Raw genomic sequence first — 22,467 nt, 5'->3', positions numbered from 1 at the left:
GCATCATCAGCTGGTTGCAGTTGGTGTTCACACTGGGCCAGTCTCCTAAACTCCAGTTAGTCCACAATGCAGAAGGAAGGAGACCAAATGGCACAACTGACAGGGGTGTCCCAGACCTTTGCAGGTACCACAGAGGAGCTAAGCACAATTTTTCACAAGCTTCAGATTTTAATGCTATTTGAAAAAATAACGGGCTTTTTATTGAAAAATTTTTAGTTTGAAGCAAACAGTCCATGCAAGGATTCCTAAACTCAGTAATTCTTCTCTTTAGAAAGAACCAACTTGCATGTCCAGCCAAACTAAGGACATGCACATGTGATTGTTACTCATAAGCACTCCATGCTCTGGTCAGGCTTAGGAGGTTCACAGAGCCCCTTGTGCAGAGGGCTTCTCTGATCTGCTCAGTGTCTCCTCTCAGCAGTTGGGTTTCCTCCTTTGTCACTTAACAGGTCCCTGCATGACAAATGTTTGCAGCTCTTGTTTTATGTATCTTGTTAATAATCATGCCACTATCAGTCAATCCTGTTGTACCTGGGGTAAACACACTGCTCCAAACCCTGGACTTTGCTTCACCAGTCTCCAGCCACCCTGATTTTCTGCCTGGCTCAGCCCACTCACCACTGTGCCCTTGTTCAACACTTGCCAGTACCTCACTCCTTATCACAAGGAGTATGAATCAGAGTCATATAAGGCATAAGAATTTCGGCCTCATTTCTAGGGGCTGCTTGTCTACTCATGCCCTACATGGAAAAAATTCATGAGTCACTTCTTTTCTGTTCTTTGTGGGCTCAGTTCAACGCTGACTGAGGTTATGGGGATGGTGCAGGATCTCCAAGTCCTACCTCTCTGCAAAGCTGCACGGGAGACAAAAAGACAGCAAGCAGCAGAGAGACAAATATATATTCACAACTATAGACAGTAACAGGTATTTACAGGAGTTGAACTGGAAGTATCTGTTATTATTTTAGAAGTAATTATATCATGAAAGTATTGTAGCAAATCCCCAAAGTTCTCGCTTCAATTTGCAAGCAAACAATAGGAACTGAACCCCACCTTTATTTCATTCTGTCATCTCTCAGCATATAATTCTGTAAATGTGTTACTTCACAAAAGCAAAGGCTTTGTAATGAGCAGATCAGGTATGTGCCATTACCACTGTTTTGTCAGACATGGCTTTTTTAAAGCACCTCAACTTTCTGCTTCATTTCTCTGGAATTTTAAAAGCCTTTCCTGCATTTTACACTGGGTGGCTGAGAATTCTGAACTCAATGACTGTTCATCTCTCATTATTAACAGAGGCCTTTGGATTCCAGAATTTCAGTGATCAGCAAATGAAGACAGAAGGGCACCACTATGGTGACATCTCATTAAAACTTTGAAAAGACCTTCTCAGAGTTCAGATAATGTGGAAGCTTGATTTGTCCATGCAGATGGACAAATGCCAGCACCCCAAACTGCTTACAAAGAAAATCCCTCATAAGAATTCTCAAAGAGCAGCAAAATATGCTGACATTGCATGCATAAGGTGGACAATAACATGGGCAGTTTTATTTGAAGCTTTTTACAAGCCATTGTTTCAGAAAATACTCATACATACATATGCAATAGCAAAGGAATGTCTTAACAAGTAGGTTATATTGCATAAAGTCAGACAAAAGTTAAATAATGCGAAAATTAAGATTGCCTGTGAAACCTAATTTGGTGCCTCGTGTGTAATACTGATGGCAGCCAGCCCCCAAAGCCTTTCCGTTCTCCTCTTGCAATTTTATCCCATTCACTAAACAAAGGAATTAATAAATTTTAATTAAACTTTAATTCAGGCAGAAACACATACCCAGGCACAGAAATTGGGAGCATTACTGGGTGCCACAATATCAACAGAGCCAGTGCATCTCCCTCTGATTTACCTACTCTCTCTCTGTACCCCCATCTCAAAAATTCCCCTGCTTTTCATTATCTGTGACCCTATTCCCTAAATTTCTGCCCATCCCTTAGCTTCTCATCAACCCTTACTCTTCCTCTCACTGCTTTTCAGAGCTCTTTCTAGAATTCAGCCAGTCACAGTTTCTCAATTTCCTATTTGTTTTCACTCTCTTCAAGAAACCACTTTTGCAGTATCTTTGATAATTAAATCTCTCCTATGATTACATATATTTTTACCACTTTCATAATGCTGGAGAGTGCTGACTCCAAATAAACAGCTGCTGTGATTTTCAGTGTACCTAAAGGAAAGCCATAGCAATCTCTGTGTTGAAAAGCTGGAGAGCTGGGTGGTGATGTAAGGAAAGGGATGAATCAGGTTTTGTTCAGCGAACAAAAGCATCCCAGTTCTTTCCCAAGATCCCTTGCCAGTGGGGCATAATCTAGAATACAAAGAATCGAAGTAAATAAAATAAAAATCATTGGGCTGAATAGTGGCAGAAGAATAACAGTTGCATTCAGAAAGTGGAAAATCATATGGTACACGGGTACAAGCCTCTAGTATTTATAGCATCTCACAGTGCCAACATTAACTAAATAATCCTGAAAAAACTCCTGTAAGGAAACTACATAAATATTATTCTAACCTCCCCTTTATTGATAAAGAAGCGGAGACAGAGACTTACTGTATTAGTGATAACCTGGAAGAGTGTTTAATTTCAAACCTGAGACATTTCCAAGTCTCTAGCTGAGCTGCCAGCTCCTAAAGCATTACTGAACACTGGGAATGCAGCACTCAGTGTTGTGCCTGGAGTCACAGTGACTCAGAATCACAGGGAGCTTTCAAATGCTGCATTTCTGGGGCACAGTGATGGCAGTGTCCAGCACACCCCGCTGGCTGCTCTGCTGCAGTCAAGTGGTGATAAGCAGGGCAGGAGACTTGCACACATGGCTGAGTCAGGCTGGAACACTGGGATGGGATTAGACTTCCGGAGTATGACACTCTCAGACATCACTGCTTCTAGCACCTGCTTAGAACTAACTATGTAACAGAGAAAGGGGACAGAAAAAAGCAATAAAGTATTGTAGGAAACTGTAAAAAGAGGTGTGAGAGGAAACCAAAGAGCATAAAACATATTAAGAGTAAAATACACTGCTACCAAGGTATTTTAAGGATTCTTCTATTCTTAGTGCAGAATATGGGCTCTGTTCTAGATTTTTTCCTAATGTGGGTTCAATTTATAAGTGGGGTAGAGAGGCTGATGCATATTCAAGTGAGCTTTCTGAACTAAAAGAAATCTGGAAAAAAAAAAAACCAAAACTTTTAAGACCTTGAAATCTGTCTGTTGGTCCCTTCTTAGTCTGCAGCACATTAATATCTGCACTGACTCTCCCCATTAAAGTCACTGAATAGAGAAATATTTAGCATCTCTCAGGCCTGCAACATCATCACCTTTTGCTTTCTGACTCCTTAGATCACAGAGACGTGATCTAATCTCTTAATTCCCAAAGCAACCTTTGGAGCTTTCCACACAGTTTTCCGCTTTAAATTTTCAAGGATTCTTACCTAGCTTCCCCCTGAGTTACCTGTGGGAATTTTTTCTCTCTTACATGCAGCATGAACAGCAATTTAGGAGAAGAGCTCCTGGGCTTCAGTAGTTATGCACAGAAGTGCATTGCTCAAAATGCTCAGAAATGCATGATGTGAACCTGAGGCACGGGAAGGGAGCCAGGAGGCATCAATCTGACATGCAGTCACTTCTTTTATTTCACCCTAGAGCATCTCAGGACGTAGCAGTGCACACCAAGGTGAAAGGGAACGTGCATGTGCTTTAGAATTTCCACACTGCTCTTCCTGCCTCTTGCCTCTACTAAATTACCACAGTGCAAACCCACCAAGAAACATATTCCTCAGTACAAAGAAAAGATTATGCTGTTTGGGTTCTGAATTGTAATTATATGGTCACAATCAAATCACCACTTTGCACTTATTAACGTTAGGATTGAGCACCACCATGTGTTTTCACAGCTAAATAAATGGAATTATTTATCTGCACCATATGAATGTTGTCAGGATCAGAGCATCTTTCGAGGATGTCCTCAAAGCCAGGATACTAAAACACCAGCATCACACCAGAAACTAGATATGTATAAATACCTATAAATACCTTTTCATATTACTCCTCAAACAGAAAAAAAACCCAAACCCCAAGCCCTACTGCCTCTTTTTCAAGAGAGCTTTTTCAAAGCCAACGAGAAAACAATAAAAAATATTTTTAAAAAATCATAACTAGAGAGGTGATCGCACTACATGTCATTTTTGTAGCCTGAATTTTTAAGAAGGCCTAGAGGGTGCATATTTTCATGGCAGGGTGTGACTTCAATTACTAGCTGCAGTTTTGGAAGCTTCCCAGCACTACTGCAACGCGCTGCCTGTGTGCAGAGGACAACTGTGTGTCATTAAAGCAAAAAGTAAACCCTTGGTAACTGGGATACAAACACAGCAACTGCTTTTAAGTGGACTCACATGCAGTCAGAAACTAAACTTGACAAGAACAGTCATTACAGCAATCTCCCATTTGCACCACTCTTCTGGAAAGAAAAGTAGTGCTTTTAGGTGAAAACCTGAACACAGAACAAACTCAAAATTCATATCCAGGCAGGAAATACATTAAATTAATATCCACTTAAGAAAGAAATCAGGCTTCTACACACTTTTTGCTTATACTGCCCTTCTCCACTGAGATTTATTTATACTAGGAATAGCTCTTAGAAGTTCCAGCAGCTACTCCAAAGAAACTTGGACTCAGTACAGAGCTGTTTATCTCTGTTCTTTTGTTCTCTTCCCTACTTATCATCAAATTAAAAAGCAAGAGAAAAACTAACTAACCTCTCAACACAGCAAGACCTAAGGTAATGGAGGACTGAAATCTTCACTTCCTTCCCCATATTTACCACCATCTCTACCAAGTGGAACCGCAGTCTGTGTCACCTCCATGTGATTTCACATAAGAGACCACACTACTGCACAACAACTTTCTTCCCTTTAAACTATTTCTGTAAAGCAGAATATGTGAGTGCAAAAGGCCATTTTGGGGCAAAGTACATTTTTTCTTCTACATCCGTTATCCACCCACAAAACTGCTGCAGCTGAAGCCAGTTCCCAAGAATCCCACCAGTAGCCAAGAAGTGACCCCTGATTCAACAGATACAACAATATACCTGTAGAGAGTCAGCTCAGGAGTGAAGGGAGTTTTGAGTCATAGAATCATGGAATGGTTTGGGTTGGAAGAGACCTTAAAGATCATGTAATTCCAACCCTCCAGCAGTGGGAAGGAACACTTTCCACTAGAGCAGGTTGCTTCGAGCCCCATCCAACCTGGTCTTGAACACTTTCAGGGATGGGGCAGCCACAGCTTCTCTGGGCAACCTGTGCCAGGGCCTCACCTCCCTCACAGGGAAGTATTTCTTCTTAACATCTAATCTAAACCTACTCCTTCAGTGTGAAGCCACTGCCGCTTGTCCTGTCACTCCAGACCCTTGTAAATAAGTTTCTCTTCATCTTTCTTTAGGCTCCCTTCAGGCCCTGGAAGGCCACAATTAGGCCATCCCGAAGCTTCTCCTCTCCAGGCTGAACAATCCCAACTCCCTCAGCCTTTCCTCATGGCAGAGCAGCTCCATCCCTCTCATCATCTTGGTGCCTCCTCTGGACTCGCTCCGTGTCCTTCCTGCGCCGGGGACCTCAGAGCGGGGCAGCGCTGCAGGGGGGCGTCTCAGTCGGTATCCGTGGGTACGGAACAATCTTCTTTAAAGGCTAACGACAGAAAAGGCACACTGGCGGCACAGCTGCCCCTGCAAGCCGCCTCTGCGGCCTCCCCCGCGGCCTCCCCCGGCGCTGAGCTCCCACGGGCGCAGCTCCCTGCGCGACCCGACTCCCGGGGAGCTCCCTGACGGAGCGGCCCCGCCGGCGCTGCCCGCCCGGCCCCGCGCACATCCGGGGCCTCCCGCTTCCGCCGGGCGCCAGTTCCGCTTCCTGCGGGCGGACGGGACGGGGCCGGTGCCGCGGCCGGTGAGCGGCCGCTCCGCGCTGCGAGGGCGGATCGGCGGCCCCGGGCAGCCCGGTGGGTGCGGCGGGGGAGGATCGGCGGCCCCGGGCAGCCCGGTGGGTGCGGCGGGGCCGGGGGGAGGCCGGGCCGGTGTAGGGAGGCGGGGGCGGGCGGTTGTGGCGGCCGTGCCGCTGCCCCCGCGGGGCGGGAGCGGCGCCGGGGCCGCAGCAGCGCCGTGTGGGAGCTCCCCTCGCCAGGGCCGTGTCGGTGCCGGGACAGCCCGGCCGGGGGAGGGGGGCGATCCCGGGCTGGCACCGAGCTGGCCCCAGACCCCGCTCCCCACCTGTTACGGGGCCGCACTTGGTACGGCTCATCAGGCACTTTGTGTGTTTCGGGGGTTTTATCTTTATGTTGCTTAGTGGGACTTAAAGATGTGGATGTCTCTCTTCGCGATCTGCCAAGATAAATCGGTGCGATGCTACAATTTCACAGCACGACTTCAACGCCTTCTCTGTGACCTTCCAATCCATTGGCTCCTGGTGGTCCAAGGGCCTTGTGAAGGCTCAGGAGGTGTAATTATCCCAAGGAAGTTGTATTTCACAGCACCCGGCCCCCATGGTAGAGCCCTTCTCCCCGTGTGTTCCTCTGCTTCTGATCCGCTCTCCTGTATTCAGTGATTCGGTCCCGTAGCGTTTGGTGTGGGATAAAGGTGCCTTGTCCCTGATGCTGCTCATCGAGACGGGGCTGTGGTTGTGTAAGGATCAAGGGTTGGTCAAGTGCTCAGCTTTGGAGGGATGAGCGTTTCAATTTAGCACTAGACAGAGACTTGAGAAGTTTTCTTGCAGTTCTTTCCCTGTACATTTCCTTGATGTATGAATGATTTGAGGTGTATGGTACAGGTAAGGAAACAGGCAAATAAACCCTTCTTTCTCTAAACTTAGTCCAAGGATTGTGGACAGCAATAATTTATGGCAGTAACCCTATGTATCAACGTTGCTTGACATTGCAGCCTTAATCTCAGTCGAACCTCTTAGTGCTTCTAAGACCCCTTCTTCATGAGTCTTTTTCACAGTATAATACCAGGTCCCTATCTGATTTGAGAATATTCGGGGGAAAAAAGGAAAAAAACCATTCATTTTTTGTGATACCACTTTTCCTCTTCAGTTTGCTTTCAGGACTCACAGGGGCAGTGGTGTGAAGGTGAGGCTTGCAATGTCCTCAGCAAGCAGGTTGTATCTAGCCTACTTCTCACCTGGTCTGAGCTTGGTGGGGATACGTGAGCAATTACTTGTTTGTTCCCAGTAGCTTTTACTGCATAAAAGAGAAGCATTTTGTCTGAGAGCAGGTAACCACTGACAATACAATGCTAGAGAGGAAGAAGAATCAGATTTTTGGATTCTGAGATTTTTTAGAGTTGTCAGACCTGCATTTATTGGTGTAATGCATTTCTTGAAGGTGGATAGCCCCAGGTTTTTCACAGGTCTGCCCTCTCTTTGAATAGCAGTCTTTTGAGGACAATTTAACCGTCAGTGGTGCAGAGGCCTTTTCTGCATCTCCTGACACTCTGTATCAGCCTTTTCATACCTTTCTAGCTCCTTGATTCTCTGTTTCCAAGCCCGAACAGACAAAACCACGTTCTTAATTTTGCATTAACCTAAAAATCTTGGATTTCTGCTGTGTTTAATGTAGGACTGAACTGTTAAATACAGTTTGTATAAACGATGCTGTGTAAACTAAGGATAGTATAATTATGGCTGTTTTGTCAACACTGCAATGCAAGTGCAGTTCTTACAGTGTAATTGCATTGTGTATGTTTTGGCTTTGTTTTCAAATTCCTACATTGATATTGCTACAGTGAGATGTGACCTGGGGTGTGTATTACTGCAGGTAATGCACAGTGAAAGGAATTAGAGAAATCCAGTGCCAAAAATGGACTGTTGTGTTCAGAAAACTATTTTTGTGTGTTTACGTATTTTAGGTATTTAATATTTGCTGGTTTATTATCGCATGTGTAAAGGTAGCCATGGGTGGTTTGGTTGCATAAGTGTTGCAGAGGACGTTTCTGAGCTTTGCAATGACTTTTACGGTGCTGCAGTGCTCTGCTCGAGTGCTGGGTGTGCAGTGCACAGGCTGTACCTGCACAGAACACACAGCCAACGGTGAATGTGACATTGCTAAATACATCAAAGTGGAACTCAGAGCCCCAGTTCTAGCACTGCTCTTTATCCCTTTGTTTCAACACTTTGTCAACATGTTTATCATCCGCTCATGCGAAACAAACAGCTCTTTGTTGTGCAATATAACAAAAAATCAAGAATACTTTAAATAGATGTTGTGGTTTGTCTTCTGAAAAGAGCAGTTCTCCTATTTCTTCCTTACGTGATCTTTGTTTTCCTCCTGCAGCAGATTTTTCAGAAAACAATACTGAACATATGCTTCAAGGATGTCTCTCTCTCTCATAATAAAATGGGGTGGACAGGAGTATACAATAACCTCGCTGTCAGAAGAAGACACAGTGTTGGACCTGAAACAGTCTCTTAAAGGCCTTACTGGAGTGTTACCAGAGCGTCAAAAACTACTTGGGCTTAAAATGAAGGGTAACTATTCTTGTTTGATGTTTGTTATGGATGTGCCTGAGATGTTTAAGGACAAACATCCTCTAAACCTAGGCAAGATGCCCACTAACAGGGCATCTACCTCCCAGTTCTAGCTCTCAAGTGAACATGATACAGACATTTTATAAATCACTGGATATTGATTAATATTGATACATCTACCTGGTAATTAACTCAATCCCAGCTGAAACCAGGACACTGTATATGGAAGAGAATGATAATACAGCTTGGGATATCTGGGATTTTACAGGGAGCTTATTTCAGTTAAGCATGAAATGTATTGACATTTTTCTAAAATCTATCCCAGTAAAAAAATTCAAATATTACCTGTTTGTGTTACAGGCAAACCTGCAGATGATGATGTTAAGCTTGGAGCTCTCAAGTTGAAACCAAATACAAAAATAATGATGATGGGCACTCGTGAAGAGAGTTTGGTAAATATTTTACCTGTTTATTAGGTTAAATTTAATTAAATTTAATTTAAATTGCGATTTTAAATTTTGAATATTTCAGTCATCATTTGTTAAATTATATAGTACAGTAGATTTCTGTTTGCATTCATTTTTCTATGTAAAGTTAGCTTTCCTGAAGATTTCTGAGAGCAGTGTGTATTCATGAAACTCCTGTATTGCTCTGGACTTGAAGTACAAACCTATTATTATGATATTCACTGACTTCTCAGATCTGATCGATCATCAGTATACTTTAGTAATTCTTTCCACTACTTAAGTGAAATCATTTTGGTTAAATAGTATTTTTGTCCTGTAATGTGCAGTAACAGAAACTTGATATCCATTGTTATTTTCCTTCTGTGATTCTAGTTATCCTTTATTATTATTATTATTATTATTATTATTATTATTATTATTATTATTATTATTATTATTATTATTATTCCTTTAGGAAGATGTCCTTGGGCCACCTCCCGATAACGATGACGTGGTTAATGACTTTGATATCGAAGAGGAAGTTGTGGAAGTAGAAAATAGGTTAGGAGTTTTAGCTATTAAAACAGTTTGTTTCTTATTGAATGTAGAATGTGCATTTTAATTAACTGTAACTTTTTGCACTGTTACATTAGGGAAGAAAATCTACTAAAAATTTCCCGTAGAGTTAAAGAATACAAAGTGGAAATTCTGAATCCTCCTAGAGAAGGGAAAAAGCTGCTGGTTCTAGATGTTGATTATACGCTTTTTGGTGAGTTTTTATGTAACTTGTGGGATGTTTTTGTTTAAGAGCTCGGTTTATTTGCCTGATCACATTTCTTGAGTTTTGCTTTGCTGTCTTATACAACATACCTTCTGCTTTGTATGATTTTGTGGTCTTCTGCTCACATTTTAAAAAGCATTGGGCTTTTAAAATGTTGCATTGTGTTGATTTTAGTGCAAGAAGATATAAAAAAGTGGCAATTTAGTATTCTGTCTAAATAGCCTTTCTCTTGACACCTCGTGTTTTGTGGCAGGGCAAGATACTGTAAGATAGTCATCCTGGTCTGTACCTGATTGACTCCATTTTTGGGGGGGATGGGACAATAGCTTCAAATTTTATTTACAAATTATTACTAAACATTCACAAAAGCATGTTTTACCTGAAAATTCTGTCAAGCTGGTTTTTTTGGAAGCCAGAATTTTCCTTCTGACTTAATTTTTTCTGGGATGTAGGTGTGTCATGGCAGCATAACTGTGAGTAGTAAATAATAGCTTTCCTTTTTGATGAGATTTGTTTCTAATCTAAGATCAAAATTCAACCCATTACTGAGTTTAAAATTTGTATTTAAAGGTCTTCTGCTAGCAGGTTTTGGCAACAGTTTTTGAATTGGAACAGGCAATGTTTGCATCTCTGAAATGAGCTTGATATATGCTTACAAAATAGCTGGACTAGGTTTTAAGGAGTCTGTTTCATATATGTCCTGTTACAAATTTGCTAAGTGCACAGATGAACTATTTGTCCTGACTTTTCAAAGATACTCATACTCAGAGAACTCTGATTTAATTATTAGCTAAGCCCTCAAGGACTTCTAAGGATAAATAGATAAACATCCTCTCTGCTTCTTCTTTCTGCCTTTAAAACAGGGATGGTAGTTTGCTATGAATTCATGCATGATCTTATAGTGCCTCAGTGTTTCCCTCATGAAACTCTTCAGGTCTTTGGATAGATAGGAAAGTCAGTCTGAACTTTAATAACTTATACTTTAATAATGAATTGCTTATCTCTTATATTCTTTTTAGACCACAGATCGTGTGCTGAAACTGGGGTAGAACTGATGAGGCCATACCTTCATGAATTCCTGACTTCTGCATATGAGGATTATGATATTGTAATTTGGTGTAAGTTTTATACTCAGTACCTCAGAGTTTAGAGTAAATTGTCATTCAGAGCAGACACTCCAGGTAGGAGGTTTTTATATTGCTTTTTAGTGTGAATCACAAGATCTGAAACAATACAGAAATGTTTGGCTGTAAGTCACACAGCTATTAGGGATATTTTAGAAAAATCGTAATTCTTATGTGAAAAAGCTGACAGCAGTGGGTCTCAGCATCACTTTACTGAGTGTTACTTTGTACAAACAAACAAGTGCTTGAAGTAACAGAACTATATAATCAACATTCAAGCACTGTTTGATAGTGATCTTTACAAATAATCTCCATCCAGACAATACCTAGTGAACTTCCAAATAAACCAAATTCTCCTGTCTACAGGGATGGTTAATCCTTTGCCTTTGCATGCTGTGTTGTTTCCTGTCCAATAGCTGCAGAACAGACTTTAGGCAGAGCAGGGTTCAAACCATATTAAAATCATATTGCAAAATGTCATTTTCATAGTCTGGAACAATATTTCTACATATTCTTAGGTAAGTGGGCAATGTTGAGACTTTGTCCTTTCCAGACCTTATGTATTCTTATCATTGCTTCCAGGAGGAAATCTGCACAGACAGAGTGATTCCTCAAACCAGGTGTACCCCATTCCTTATGGTCCTGCAGACTGTAGAGTTTAGTAACAGCTGATCTAGAAAATGGTTTCAACACCTGCACTGCTTATCTAGCTCTTCATCTGAAAAGTAAGCTTTTCCAGATAAGAACAGACTTCCATGAAGGAAGACTGTCTTTAAGGCAGTAACCCTACAAGCCACAATAAAGATAGATCTTTCTGAAATTAAATTTTGTGTAAAAATTTGACTTATGAAGTGAGCAATTTCTTGGCTTATTCATTTTTTGCCTGTTAATGACTTATTTTGATCAAGTATTCTTTCTGTTTTCTCCAATTTGTTTCAGCTGCTACAAATATGAAGTGGATTGAAGCCAAAATGAAAGTAAGTTGTCCTGAAAATGTGTGATTGGTTCCTGGTTTGGGTAACTCTTCATGTAGTTGGGCTCATCTTATCATTACAGAACGGGTTAGAAGCTGGGGAGGTTGTATGAATCATAACCTCGGTATTTTAAATTTTCATAGTCACTTTAAATTGTCTCCATCAAAAAACTAGATTAAGTCTAACTTTAGAATTCCACACAAACTATCAGCATAGGTGCTAAATTTAGCAGAACTAAACTCAAGTCAGTACCTACTGAAACTTGGATTCGTCACGCAGCCTTCACAGTTGCTTTCATCTCACCTCTAATTATAGATCTCTAGTCTTTAAATGTAATTTTTTTTAAAGGAGCAGACAGATGTGAGATGCTGCTGTAGGTTATCAAGAGGAAACTCTTCATATTTATCTTTACCTATTGCAGCTGTGTGGTTCTGTGACTTCCTCTGCCTTATTAAACATCCTGTAAGAGCCCTTCTTTCAGTGCTGGTTTCTTCCGTACTGAAATCGGGCAGGAAGCCAGTTTTGCACAGCTGACCCCGTGGTAAACATATTTACTGTCAGGCTTAGCTGTAAATCTAATGAGCTTACTAAGAATTGCTGTGTGTTTGGTTGGTGGGTTGGGGCATTTTATAAATCAAAGCTTGTTTCCATCTCAGGAAGAGGTTTTCCAAGTTTAAGCTTTTATATCTCCACTTATTATTATACACTATTTTTTTCAGGTTTTAACAGAGCAAAGCACATTTTTTCTAGTGTTCTCTTCCTCAAAATAATTAATTTCTACAATTTTTTTCTAAACAAAAATGCCTCAGAGTGATCTCAGAAATGGGAACCTGTAGTCAGAACTGTAAAGTGAAGTTAGTGCAAGTACAATCAGTGTTGAGCCTTGCAAACTCTGTACTTCATGCGGCAGTGTTACATGTTTATCTCGTGTCTGTCAGTGTAGTGCAAGGATTTGATCTTGTGGAAAACCAGTGTTCAAAACTGGGCTGTTTCCCCTGCACTCGTCACCTTTCTACATTTCTAGTTTGCTTTCCCAGCCCTTTCATGTTACTGAATCTCTCTCTGTACCTGCTCCTGAATCTTGATCCATTGAGATTCCTACCACTAGATCCCACCTGCTGTTTCTCCTTAAACTGGTGGCACCAGGGGTGCTTATCTACAAAAGTTTCAGTTTTTGTCAGGGAACAGTGATCCCAGCAATGCTTGGCACTGAAGTTTTTGTTTTAAACTACAAAGCAGGAACAGCACTAAAAAGAAGGGAGTATCAGATAACCAAATTTAATCTCTCATTTGCCATCTATTTATGCCTGGAATTCAAACAGTCTAGAACAGCTGGTTCTGTCAGTATAACAGGATACTGACCCAGGCAGGTAGTGCTTTTCATTTGCCAGATTCACTTTTTCATATGAAAGCAAATCAGTTACATGTGGCTGGATATTTGCAGGAGAGCTGCTTCAGTGGATATTTTCTCCTTGTTATGTAGCTTTGCATATTACTGCTGTTGGACACACCAGAAGTCATCAGCAATATCTGTGTTATACCATGTCAGCAGATTTTACTACTACTTTTCAGCATTTGAAAGGAATTGAAATGGAAATGATGCTCTCTCATCTAGTTAAAGTTTTTTAGCTTTAAAAAGGACGTTTTCCTTCGAGTCTTTATCCCAAGAGTTATCAAATCTTTAAAGTGCAAACTGACAGATTTCTGGCTTATGTCTGGGACATGTGCAGGAGGGAATGGTAACAATGAACTGTTACAAACATTTCATCTTAAATTGGGCTGTGGTTTGTGCAACTCACTGTGAGGAACAAATAGCAGTCAGTACACAGTTGCTATAGGTAGTAAAGTTGAGGCATGTAGAACTTGTGAAAGATTGTGCATAAAGGTACGAGCAAGGCCTCTCTGTATTTTGCCTTTTCTGCAAAGTTGCTTTGATTTTATGCTGACATCAGTTTTTAAGTTACTGCCACTAAACACTGCAAAAATAAATTCCTATCAGCTTTTTTCTCATGGTAGAACAGTGGACATTTATGATTCTCATTGTGTAACAAATTTAAATTGCCCCAGATATCTATTTTTAGCATGTCTCCGGTAATCCTCCGCTGCTCACCCTGTGACAAACAATGTGTTGTAATTGTGGCTCCAGTTGTTCAGCAGTAAAACTGTCTTAATTAGAAGCTTTAATAGTAAATTTTTATGATGCAGGAGCTTGGAGTGAGTACCAACACAAATTACAAGATAACTTTCATGCTGGACAGTGCTGCCATGATAACAGTGCACACTCCTCGAAGAGGACTAATAGATGTAAGTACCTATTTTCTCCTGATCTTTTTCTACATTCAGCTGACTTGTTGCCATACCCTTTTGGAATATTCAACAATAAAGTTGTGCTGAAGTTTTCATGCAAGAAAACTGTAAGAATCTTGGAATGACAGATTTTTTTTGCTCCTGAAAGTCTCTATTAATGTTTTATTTTGAGTCATGCATTTCTATGTCACAGGTTGCAAATCAAATAGTAGGTAACGGTTGCAAGAAAATTTAGTACCAACAGAAAGCTTATCCTTAGTGTGGAGTATTTATTATGTTATATTATTTCACATATCTTCCTGTATTAAAGCCAAACTACCTGCTAATGCTAAAGGAAAAGAATACAAGTGTCTATTTAGGTTTGGAATCAGGTTCCTATAGATGGTATTTTCAGCTCCTGTATATGATCTGATTTGCCTCAGGTACCTTGTGTGTGTTGTATTTCCAGGTGAAGCCTCTTGGTGTTATCTGGGGAAAGTTTTCAGAATATTACAGCAAAAAGAATACTATTATGTTTGATGATATTGGCCGAAACTTCCTAATGAATCCACAAAATGGACTCAAGGTAATGCAAACTGGAATTTTCATTTATTATTACTTTTTCTTCATCCTTCAAATAGTATTTTCTCATACTTCTTAGCCATATCATAAGGAAAGGCTATTCTTAACTAGAAAAGTTGCATATTTTATTTTTTATTTACAGTGCCATTTGTCTGGATTAATATTTCCCTAAGAGTAGTATTAAATAAACTTTGTTTCACTATTAACTGAGCTTTTAAGAGACTACCAAAATCAATAAAATTATGATTTATGTTTAAGTTATACCTGCAAGCTATAATTGAACTGGGCATTGCTGACAGGCACCATTGAAATATATGACATTCAATCTCAAGAGTGGTCATATTAAATAGAAAATAAATCAAATAACAAGTGACTCTACTTCATGGTAGTATGCCAGTGTAATCACAAATGTTCTCTTTGGATAAATAATTAGTACCTTGAGCTGTTTTGACACAGAACAGCAAATATTTCATTTTATACAACTGTCAACCAGTTTGTGCTCCGTTATTAGTGCTGGTTCTGAATAAGAATGAAACCTAAATTTCTTCGTATATATGATGGTAGAGCAGTGTGGTACTAAGAGAAATTTCATACATTTCTTTTAAAATTAAAAAGATGTTTTCAAATGCAGGAATTCAAGATTTCTTTGAAAGTATCCATGATGTGAAAAGGGTAGCAGTTGATGAGATCTAACAAGATGATCTTAATTGGAAGTAGAATCAGGAATAGCAAAGATATTGCTGGGAGAGAATTATCCAGAGAGGTCCCTCTAGCTCAGATTTGAAAGGTGTTGTCATTAACAGCTGCAGACAAAAACATTGAATCACTAAAACAAGGCCCAGGTATAATGTATTCCAGGCTTAAAGCAGCTGTCTGATAAGCTCTATTTCTGACATCTCTTTTCACAGAAGCTCTGATTGTAGCCAAAGGCTTTTTATTGAAAAAAAGCATCTTGTTCCAGTGATGCCACACAGTTCATAATGCAGGGCTGAAAACCCCTCTTGTGAAAATCTCTGTGAAATCATATTAGAAAATGTGCCAGTCCATTCCAGATCATTTTATCAGTCTGTCTGGGAGGGGAAGGCTCAAAAAAGTGCAAGAGAAAACAAATTTGTTCCAGGGTGGTGCAAAGCAAAACCCCCACAGTCCAGTTTGCAGGAAGAACAGGGCAAATTGAATGTGACCACTAATGGAAAGGTTTTTCTTCCTCCTACCTGTAGGAAGTTATAACTTGAGATAGTACTGAAAATATACCTTAATTAATGGTAAATGATAAAGAATCTAAAACTTTTTTTTGTGAGCCAATGGTTATACTCAGTTTATTTATTTCTTGTAGATAAGGCCCTTTATGAAAGCACATTTAAATCGGGATAAAGACAAGGAGCTTCTAAAGCTCACTCAATACCTCAAAGAAATAGCAAAACTAGATGACTTTTTGGAGCTGAATCACAAACATTGGGAAAGGTAAGAACAAAGTCAAAATTCTTGCTTCCTTCTGTCCCTGACCTCACATGTTTTGCTTGAGGTTGTCTCTACAAAGACCAGAAACAGTGGAGCTGATGAACTTTGGCATCACTTATGAAGTTATGAAGATCCTTCAGTTTGAGTAGAATTTTAATAAGGTTGTAGTGTTTGGGCAAGTTCCCTAAAATGATAAGATTTTGACAGAATGCATCTGTGTTTTCATACTTCTCCAGTATTCAGGACTGCCAATTATGCAATTATGCTTCCTAAAAGGAAAAGAATATTTGAAGGAACCTGATTCTTGGAAATCTCTCTCTTTTCCCTGCAAAGTTAGGCTGTCAGTTCAGATCCCAGCTCCTTTGTTAGGTGGCAACTTTTCTGGCAGTTACTTCAGAGCTCTGGGGTGTTACAGAGTGGTTCTCTGTCACTACCCTGGTTGTGTGGTTTCATAGTATTCATCAGCTCCAAGTTACTGTGTTATGAACAAGAGTTTTCCAGGTGCTCAGGGCACCAGTTATCATCAACCTAATTCTTGGTAGAAAATAACTAGATGAAGTGTTTGGGCAAAATTCTTCTTAATGGTTTTATGCAACAGCCTGAAGCTTCAATGCATGTGAAGAAAAGTGTGTGCAATTTGCTGTTTGAAAACCACCTGTTCAGTGCTTAAAAGAACAGCCTTGCAGGCTTGGTACAATTTTCTTTCTTGTTTCTGATTAGACAGAAAGTCAAATGTTAAACCTTAAAAGCAGTGAAAGTCCCTGGATAACTCACACTGTCAGTGAAATTGGTTGGATTCTTTTTTCTGGAGTATTTGCAAAGCCTTCACTGTCACACCACGGATTGTTCCAGCTCTAGTGCTAGGAGAGCTGTGGGATCAGAATACAAGCCATTTACATCACTCAGATTCTCTAAAGAAGCTGGTGGAAGGCTGTTCTTTTCAGGTTATGCTGGATCACTGTTCACTGAAGTGCTGAATTTATTTGAAGGAGTGCCATTACTAATGGGCCTTTTTATCTTAAGGGATGTAATAGCCACTTTTCCAGCTGATGTAATTTTCCATCCTCTTTAAATAAAACAGGTTTCCATTTCCTTCCTCCCTTTTGTTTAAAAAGCCTGATAGAGTCTAACTAAAAACATGACTTTAAATTACTGTAAGATAACCTATCAGGGAACTGAAAAATGTTGAAATCAAATAAAAATCATAAGTGGTGTTGATTGCATTTCTAGTCTGGGGTTATCAATAGGGGCATTGTTAGTGAGAAAAGAAAGCAGATTCATACTTTGATCTTAAGATCCTGGATATATTTGTGCCTACCTCTTATGTTGTGAAAAACTGTACTTTTATTTCTTTCAGGTATCTTTCAAAGAAGCAAGGACAATAACACTAATAAAACTGTGTGGCACTGAGTTGAAGGGAACATCACTAAGATCATTGGACTTTTCCTTGCTTTTATGCTAGAGTATAATAGTGCTGGACACTGGACCCAATGCCAGAATGACTGCTAAACTTGGTCTTCCAGTTGGTTGGTTGTGGGTTTTTTAAAAGATCACAGCAATAAGCTCAAAGTGGGAGAAACAAGTCAGTTGCTTTTTCTTGCATTCAGTTCTGGCTTTACTTCTCAAAATACGTTCCTCTCCTTTGCTGCCCAAGTACAACCATAACCATCAAAGACCAAAAAAACCATTCTGAAACTAGAAAGAAATATTTAGACCAAAAAAAAGTTGAGTAAAAAGCCAACCTTGGCAGTGTATGAATTGTATAAGTCCTCTATTCCCTCCATCTTTAGAAACAGTCTCCCTCTCCCATTCCAGTATTTAAGTCTATAAATTACAAGTTGTCTAAGTTTGGTATGTATTAGTATGTCAGTGTTTCTCTGTGCAAGACAGTAAGATGGGAAAGTACCACCTCTGTGGCAAATTTACCCCAGTATGTGAACTTGTACTATAAAGCAGTGTTTACTGGAAAACAAAAGACTGAAGTTTGAGGGAGAGAAACCCACTGTTATTTGGTCAGTGAAAAGCAGTCTGCCTGAAAAATTCCCCTATGCCAGATAAAGGGTTTAAACCTCAGATGGGAAAGTCACATTCCTAACAAAGCATGAACAAAACCCTTGTTCTCTTCTAGCTAAATCTTGTCAAAGTGCAAACACTGTGTTTAAATACAATATTCAGCCATACTGTTCTTAAAATATCATTTACTTGCGCTGCTTATGCCTGCACTAGAGAAGTGTGATGTGACTGCTGTTTGGCATTTCCAACACTTGTGCATTATGCAGTTCATGTATTTGAAAGAAGACTGACCCTTTCAAATAAAAATGGTATATATTGTTCTTAAGGAACTATAGCAGTTGTGTAAATAATAAAGACCTTTTTCATAGTTTGTGTCCTGTGCTGCCTTAGACATTTAGCTTGCATAATAGAGAAACCATCGATAATACTAATTTTGGGGGTTTTGGAGGATTTATTTGGATTCCAGAGACACGGGTTTTGCGTCAGTAGTTAAGTAAGAGACTGGTATGTGCCACTGCAGATTAGGGCAGTGGTGCTGAATAGTGGAGCACCAGCCTGGCTGGGAAAGGAACCTTGACAGCACATGTCAGACTGTCAGGACAGCAGGCACAAATGAGCTGTTGGGCTGAGCACACGAGGCTCCAGCTCAGTGACCTGTCAGAAAATATAGTTTCATATCCACAGCTCTGTGTGGTTTAGTGCCAACCCAAGCTGTGTTTTAAACTGGTAAACCAGAAACCTGATGCATAAAAATCACGTTTTAGGTAAGTGTGGAAGGTGGATATCTGGAGTTTTGTCTCCTCGAGCTGATTTCTGATCTAGAAGCTGACTGACTCCTGTACACACAGTCCAGGGAGGCTAGAACAGTGATCCTTTACTGGAAAGGCTGCAGCCACATAGATAATGGAATGTAGGACTGGTACATGGTGCAGTGGAATTCCTTTGAATTTAAACAATTGAAAAAAGTCAAGACGCTGCACTTGAATCACCTGTAGAGTTTGTTGTGGTGGGCAGAGAGAGAAAGCCAAACAAAGGGAATGTATTCAAAGATATGCCCATATTTTTTGCTTAAAGTTAGTCTACAAACAGAAGGTTAACAGTAAATGAGCAATACTCCTTCCTTTTGCTTTATACAAGGAACATTTTAAAAAAATCCATTTTGATTGTCTTTTATGTCGGTGACACTGCGATTTTGTCCCAGAATTTCAGAGTATTTGCTGATCTGAAATAGGCTAAGAAGGTCCAATATCCATAATAATAGAATTGGAGGTGCTCAGGAAGATGACAGTGGGTCACTCACAACAGCTCCTCACTGTACTACATGGCTTCTCTGGGCTATACATACAATATGATTCTGTGCCAAACCACCAGAATAACTGCAAGGATAAATGGCTAGTTTTCTGCTTAGCTCTAGAACAACATATTTATTACTTATAAATTCAGAGGAAAACACCTCTGCTGATTTCTTTGTTTTGCCTTTTCAATAGAGAGGGCAGTTTTGACTCACTTGAATTTCCAAAGTGTAGTTGAGCCTTGGAATAACTATTAACAGCAAAGTTTATAAGTTGCCTGTTAACATTTACTTTCCTTTTAGATTATATTGAGGTGCCTGAGAAGTATTTGATCAATGGCTTTCATAATCTCTATTAAAAGAAATAGGATTGAAGCATAATCAAAGGCAATGTATGGCTTAATTACAGAGCTTGTAATTTACCATTCTGCAAAACTCTGGGGAAGCATTAAATGGATTCTGAAATATTCCAAATATTTTCATGTGTCAGAGACTGTACCAGGCTCCCAATACATGTCAAACATTTTGTATGTTGTTCTGTCTGATTATTCAGACCAGAAGAGACAGTTCATTTTAAAATGAAGTTATTTCAGTAAGCCCTGGATATCTGACAACTCCAATTCCTCACTGTGGCATGAATGCTCATCACTGGAAGTACATGGAGTGACAGCTGAAGCCAAGAACGGAACTGCAAATTCAGCTCCACAAATCCTGCTGCATGACTGTGAAATCTACAGCTAGTTGCCAATTTTTATTCCTGACTTGACATTCAACTGACAGCAAGTGGATGCCAAAGGGTTTAAGACAATTTTCCACTCTGTCTGTTCAGGATGTATTTAAGACTGATGTGAGAAGCACTGAACACTTGCCCCCAGTAAGACAAAGGCCAGGTAAAAACTGTATTTCAGAGGGTAAGAAAAATACTCAGTTCTCCTAATTCATTACAGCTGCTTAAAACAAGAAATGCTGGTGTCAGAGGACAGAATCCTATTTGCATTACACTATTTTACATTACACTATTGGCATTGCAGCAGTTGTGGCAGGTGCTACTGTGCAGTAGTTTGGATGACTGCTGCATCCAATGTAGGGTCCTGATGAAGTGCTTTGGCTGGGGGATTGACAGAGAAAAATTTCTGTGAAAAGAAAATGTTGAGAGAGAGAATAACAGGACTAGAAGAGAAAAACACTGTTCTATCCTAGAGAAGACAAGGCACATCTTCCAAGTGTTACGAGTTTCCTGTGTGAGTAATATTAGCAATATGCTGTTACCAGTGAGTGGTGCTGACATCTGTGCTTTGAATGGGCTCTTCACTAATGAGGGCATGTTTTAGGTATAAGCAACCCAGAAAATTCAGTAAGAACTGCCTCATGGAGAGATGAGCATCTCTGGTTAGGTTTTCCTAGAGAAAAGGTGAAAAATGGCTCCAGTGGCTCATGGTGCCAAGTTTGACTCTCCTGACTTTACCTGCTGCACCTGGTCTGCTTTAGATCTGTGTTTCCCAGCCCATCTGTATCACCCCCCATTATCCTTTAGATCACTGGTAATCACACAAGGCCTCAAGCTCCCCATTCATTCATCTACCCTTCTCTAAAGGTGTTTTATAATAGGGAATTTCAAAATGAACTATTTATATACTGATGAGGTTTCTCATACAGCCCTGAGCTTCATTATTTACGCTTGTTTAGGAAGTTTGCTCATCTCTGGAGATCCTTTGATTCTGCTTTGAGCACTTGGATGCTCATTTAGTTCTCAGGAGTCTATGCAGAGCTTGGCCTGTGTCCTTGCCACACACAGACACATACAATGCCATTAATTTCTATGTCTCTCCTAACAAATAATTTTCCTACCAGTTCATTTTCTGTTAAGAATGGGTACAAGTCAAAGGGAACTTGTTCTCAAATTGCATAATACTCTGAGCACTATGGGTGGGGTGCCAGGCACAGCAAAAAGTGCATCATTAACATTGCTTGAAAGTTTTTGTTGGGTTTTTTTTTCCATCCACTCTCTAGTTGGAATTGCACACTAGCTCTGCTCACCGCCCACCATTTGTCAAGGTGTTTATATATCAGAAAAGAGCAGCTTTTATCATTTATCATGGCAGGAGCCAGGGTTGGTTGGAGCTCATGCATGCAAGGGGACTGGAGCAGAGCCTGTATGGGGCACTGCTGCTGAGTGATGTCCCAGAAGACTGACCTTGGTGTTTTGAAACACTAAAACTGCATCAGATTTTTAGTGCTAAATATCTGTGGTGTTAATGCATTTGGTATTCAACAGTGGGAGCCTTGTTCATCACTATTTATGCTGCTCTTGAGAGGAAAGCAAGTCAAGCTCAGGATTAGAGCATCAGAGAAGTCATAGTTCAATATAATGCTTGAGCAAAACATCTCAACCTTTAGATTTGATTGGGCTTTTCATCTCCAGTCTGTTCTACTTGCTGCAAGATCAACCCCTGGATTGGACCTGTCATGCTCCTTCCTGAGCACAAACAGCTGGGCATGAGTGATGATTCCCAGGCTGTTCAGAAAAGTCATTTAAATTTTCATATTATAGGAAAATGTCCACAGATGATTAAAAAAAAAATGGGTGTCAAAGCTGATGTTCAAGAGTTCTATATCTGAGCATTTTCTCATAGTAATATTACTGGTAAAACCCTCCTTTCCTCTGTTTCCTTCAATACTCTATAATTTTTTCCTCATTTCTTGAAAGGTTCTTGATGTTGAGGTCTGTCATATCTCCCAATTTCTGTTTCATTGCCCCAGTGGGCTCCTGCTCTATGACAGGCAATGTGCTGTGGCATTGGAATGACTGAGTGGTTGGATGGCTTTTGTACATTATTGATGTGTTAAAAGCCAAGAGATCCATTGGTAGACATCAAACTTTGTCCCTTAAGTGTTTTCCCCTAGTTTGGGTCATACTGGAAGAACAAATGGTGGCACAGGAAGAAT

General features: G+C 40.2%; 2 protein-coding genes and 1 long non-coding RNA gene across 6 annotated transcripts in view; 1 reads left to right on the top strand and 2 right to left on the bottom strand.

Moving 5' to 3' along the window:
* Positions 1–22,467, bottom strand: part of LOC127473973 (ovoinhibitor-like) — a 225,811-nt gene that overhangs the window by 144,881 nt on the left and 58,463 nt on the right. The window lies entirely within an intron of this gene.
* LOC127473984 (uncharacterized) lies at positions 934–5,886 on the bottom strand. Its single transcript, XR_007905645.1, has 2 exons — positions 4,448–5,886; positions 934–2,962 (listed from the first exon to the last, which is right to left on the bottom strand). It is a non-coding gene; the product is annotated as an uncharacterized LOC127473984 (long non-coding RNA).
* On the top strand, positions 5,946–18,597 carry UBLCP1 (ubiquitin like domain containing CTD phosphatase 1). Of its 4 annotated transcripts, none has more exons than XM_051794255.1 (11): positions 5,946–6,041; positions 8,370–8,563; positions 8,924–9,015; positions 9,485–9,570; positions 9,663–9,778; positions 10,810–10,908; positions 11,854–11,891; positions 14,094–14,192; positions 14,644–14,760; positions 16,093–16,220; positions 17,575–18,597. In XM_051794255.1, exons 2-11 carry the CDS (start codon positions 8,410–8,412, stop codon positions 17,600–17,602), a joined length of 957 nt encoding a protein of 318 aa, XP_051650215.1. In that variant the 5' UTR covers positions 5,946–6,041; positions 8,370–8,409; the 3' UTR covers positions 17,603–18,597. The 4 variants fall into 4 exon arrangements, with proteins under 4 accessions (XP_051650215.1, XP_051650214.1, XP_051650216.1 ...); XM_051794254.1 differs by having other exon boundaries at positions 5,967–6,082; XM_051794256.1 differs by having other exon boundaries at positions 5,981–6,082; positions 8,373–8,563.

Source organism: Manacus candei, unplaced genomic scaffold (assembly GCF_025592945.1).
Source record: "Manacus candei isolate 608988 ecotype Guabito, Panama unplaced genomic scaffold, ASM2559294v1 h1tg000037l, whole genome shotgun sequence".
Taxonomy (NCBI): Eukaryota; Metazoa; Chordata; class Aves; order Passeriformes; family Pipridae; genus Manacus; species Manacus candei.
This window is presented reverse-complemented; position numbering and strand designations above follow the sequence as displayed.

Excerpts from the sequence above, each read along its gene's own strand:
- UBLCP1 (XM_051794255.1), top strand. The coding sequence starts at position 8,410 with ATGTCTCTCTCTCTCATAATAAAATGGGGTGGACAGGAGTATACAATA. Across the intron at positions 9,016-9,484 it reads GCACTCGTGAAGAGAGTTTG|GAAGATGTCCTTGGGCCACC; the intron begins GTAAATATTTTA and ends TTATTCCTTTAG. Across the intron at positions 14,193-14,643 it reads CTCGAAGAGGACTAATAGAT|GTGAAGCCTCTTGGTGTTAT; the intron begins GTAAGTACCTAT and ends TTGTATTTCCAG.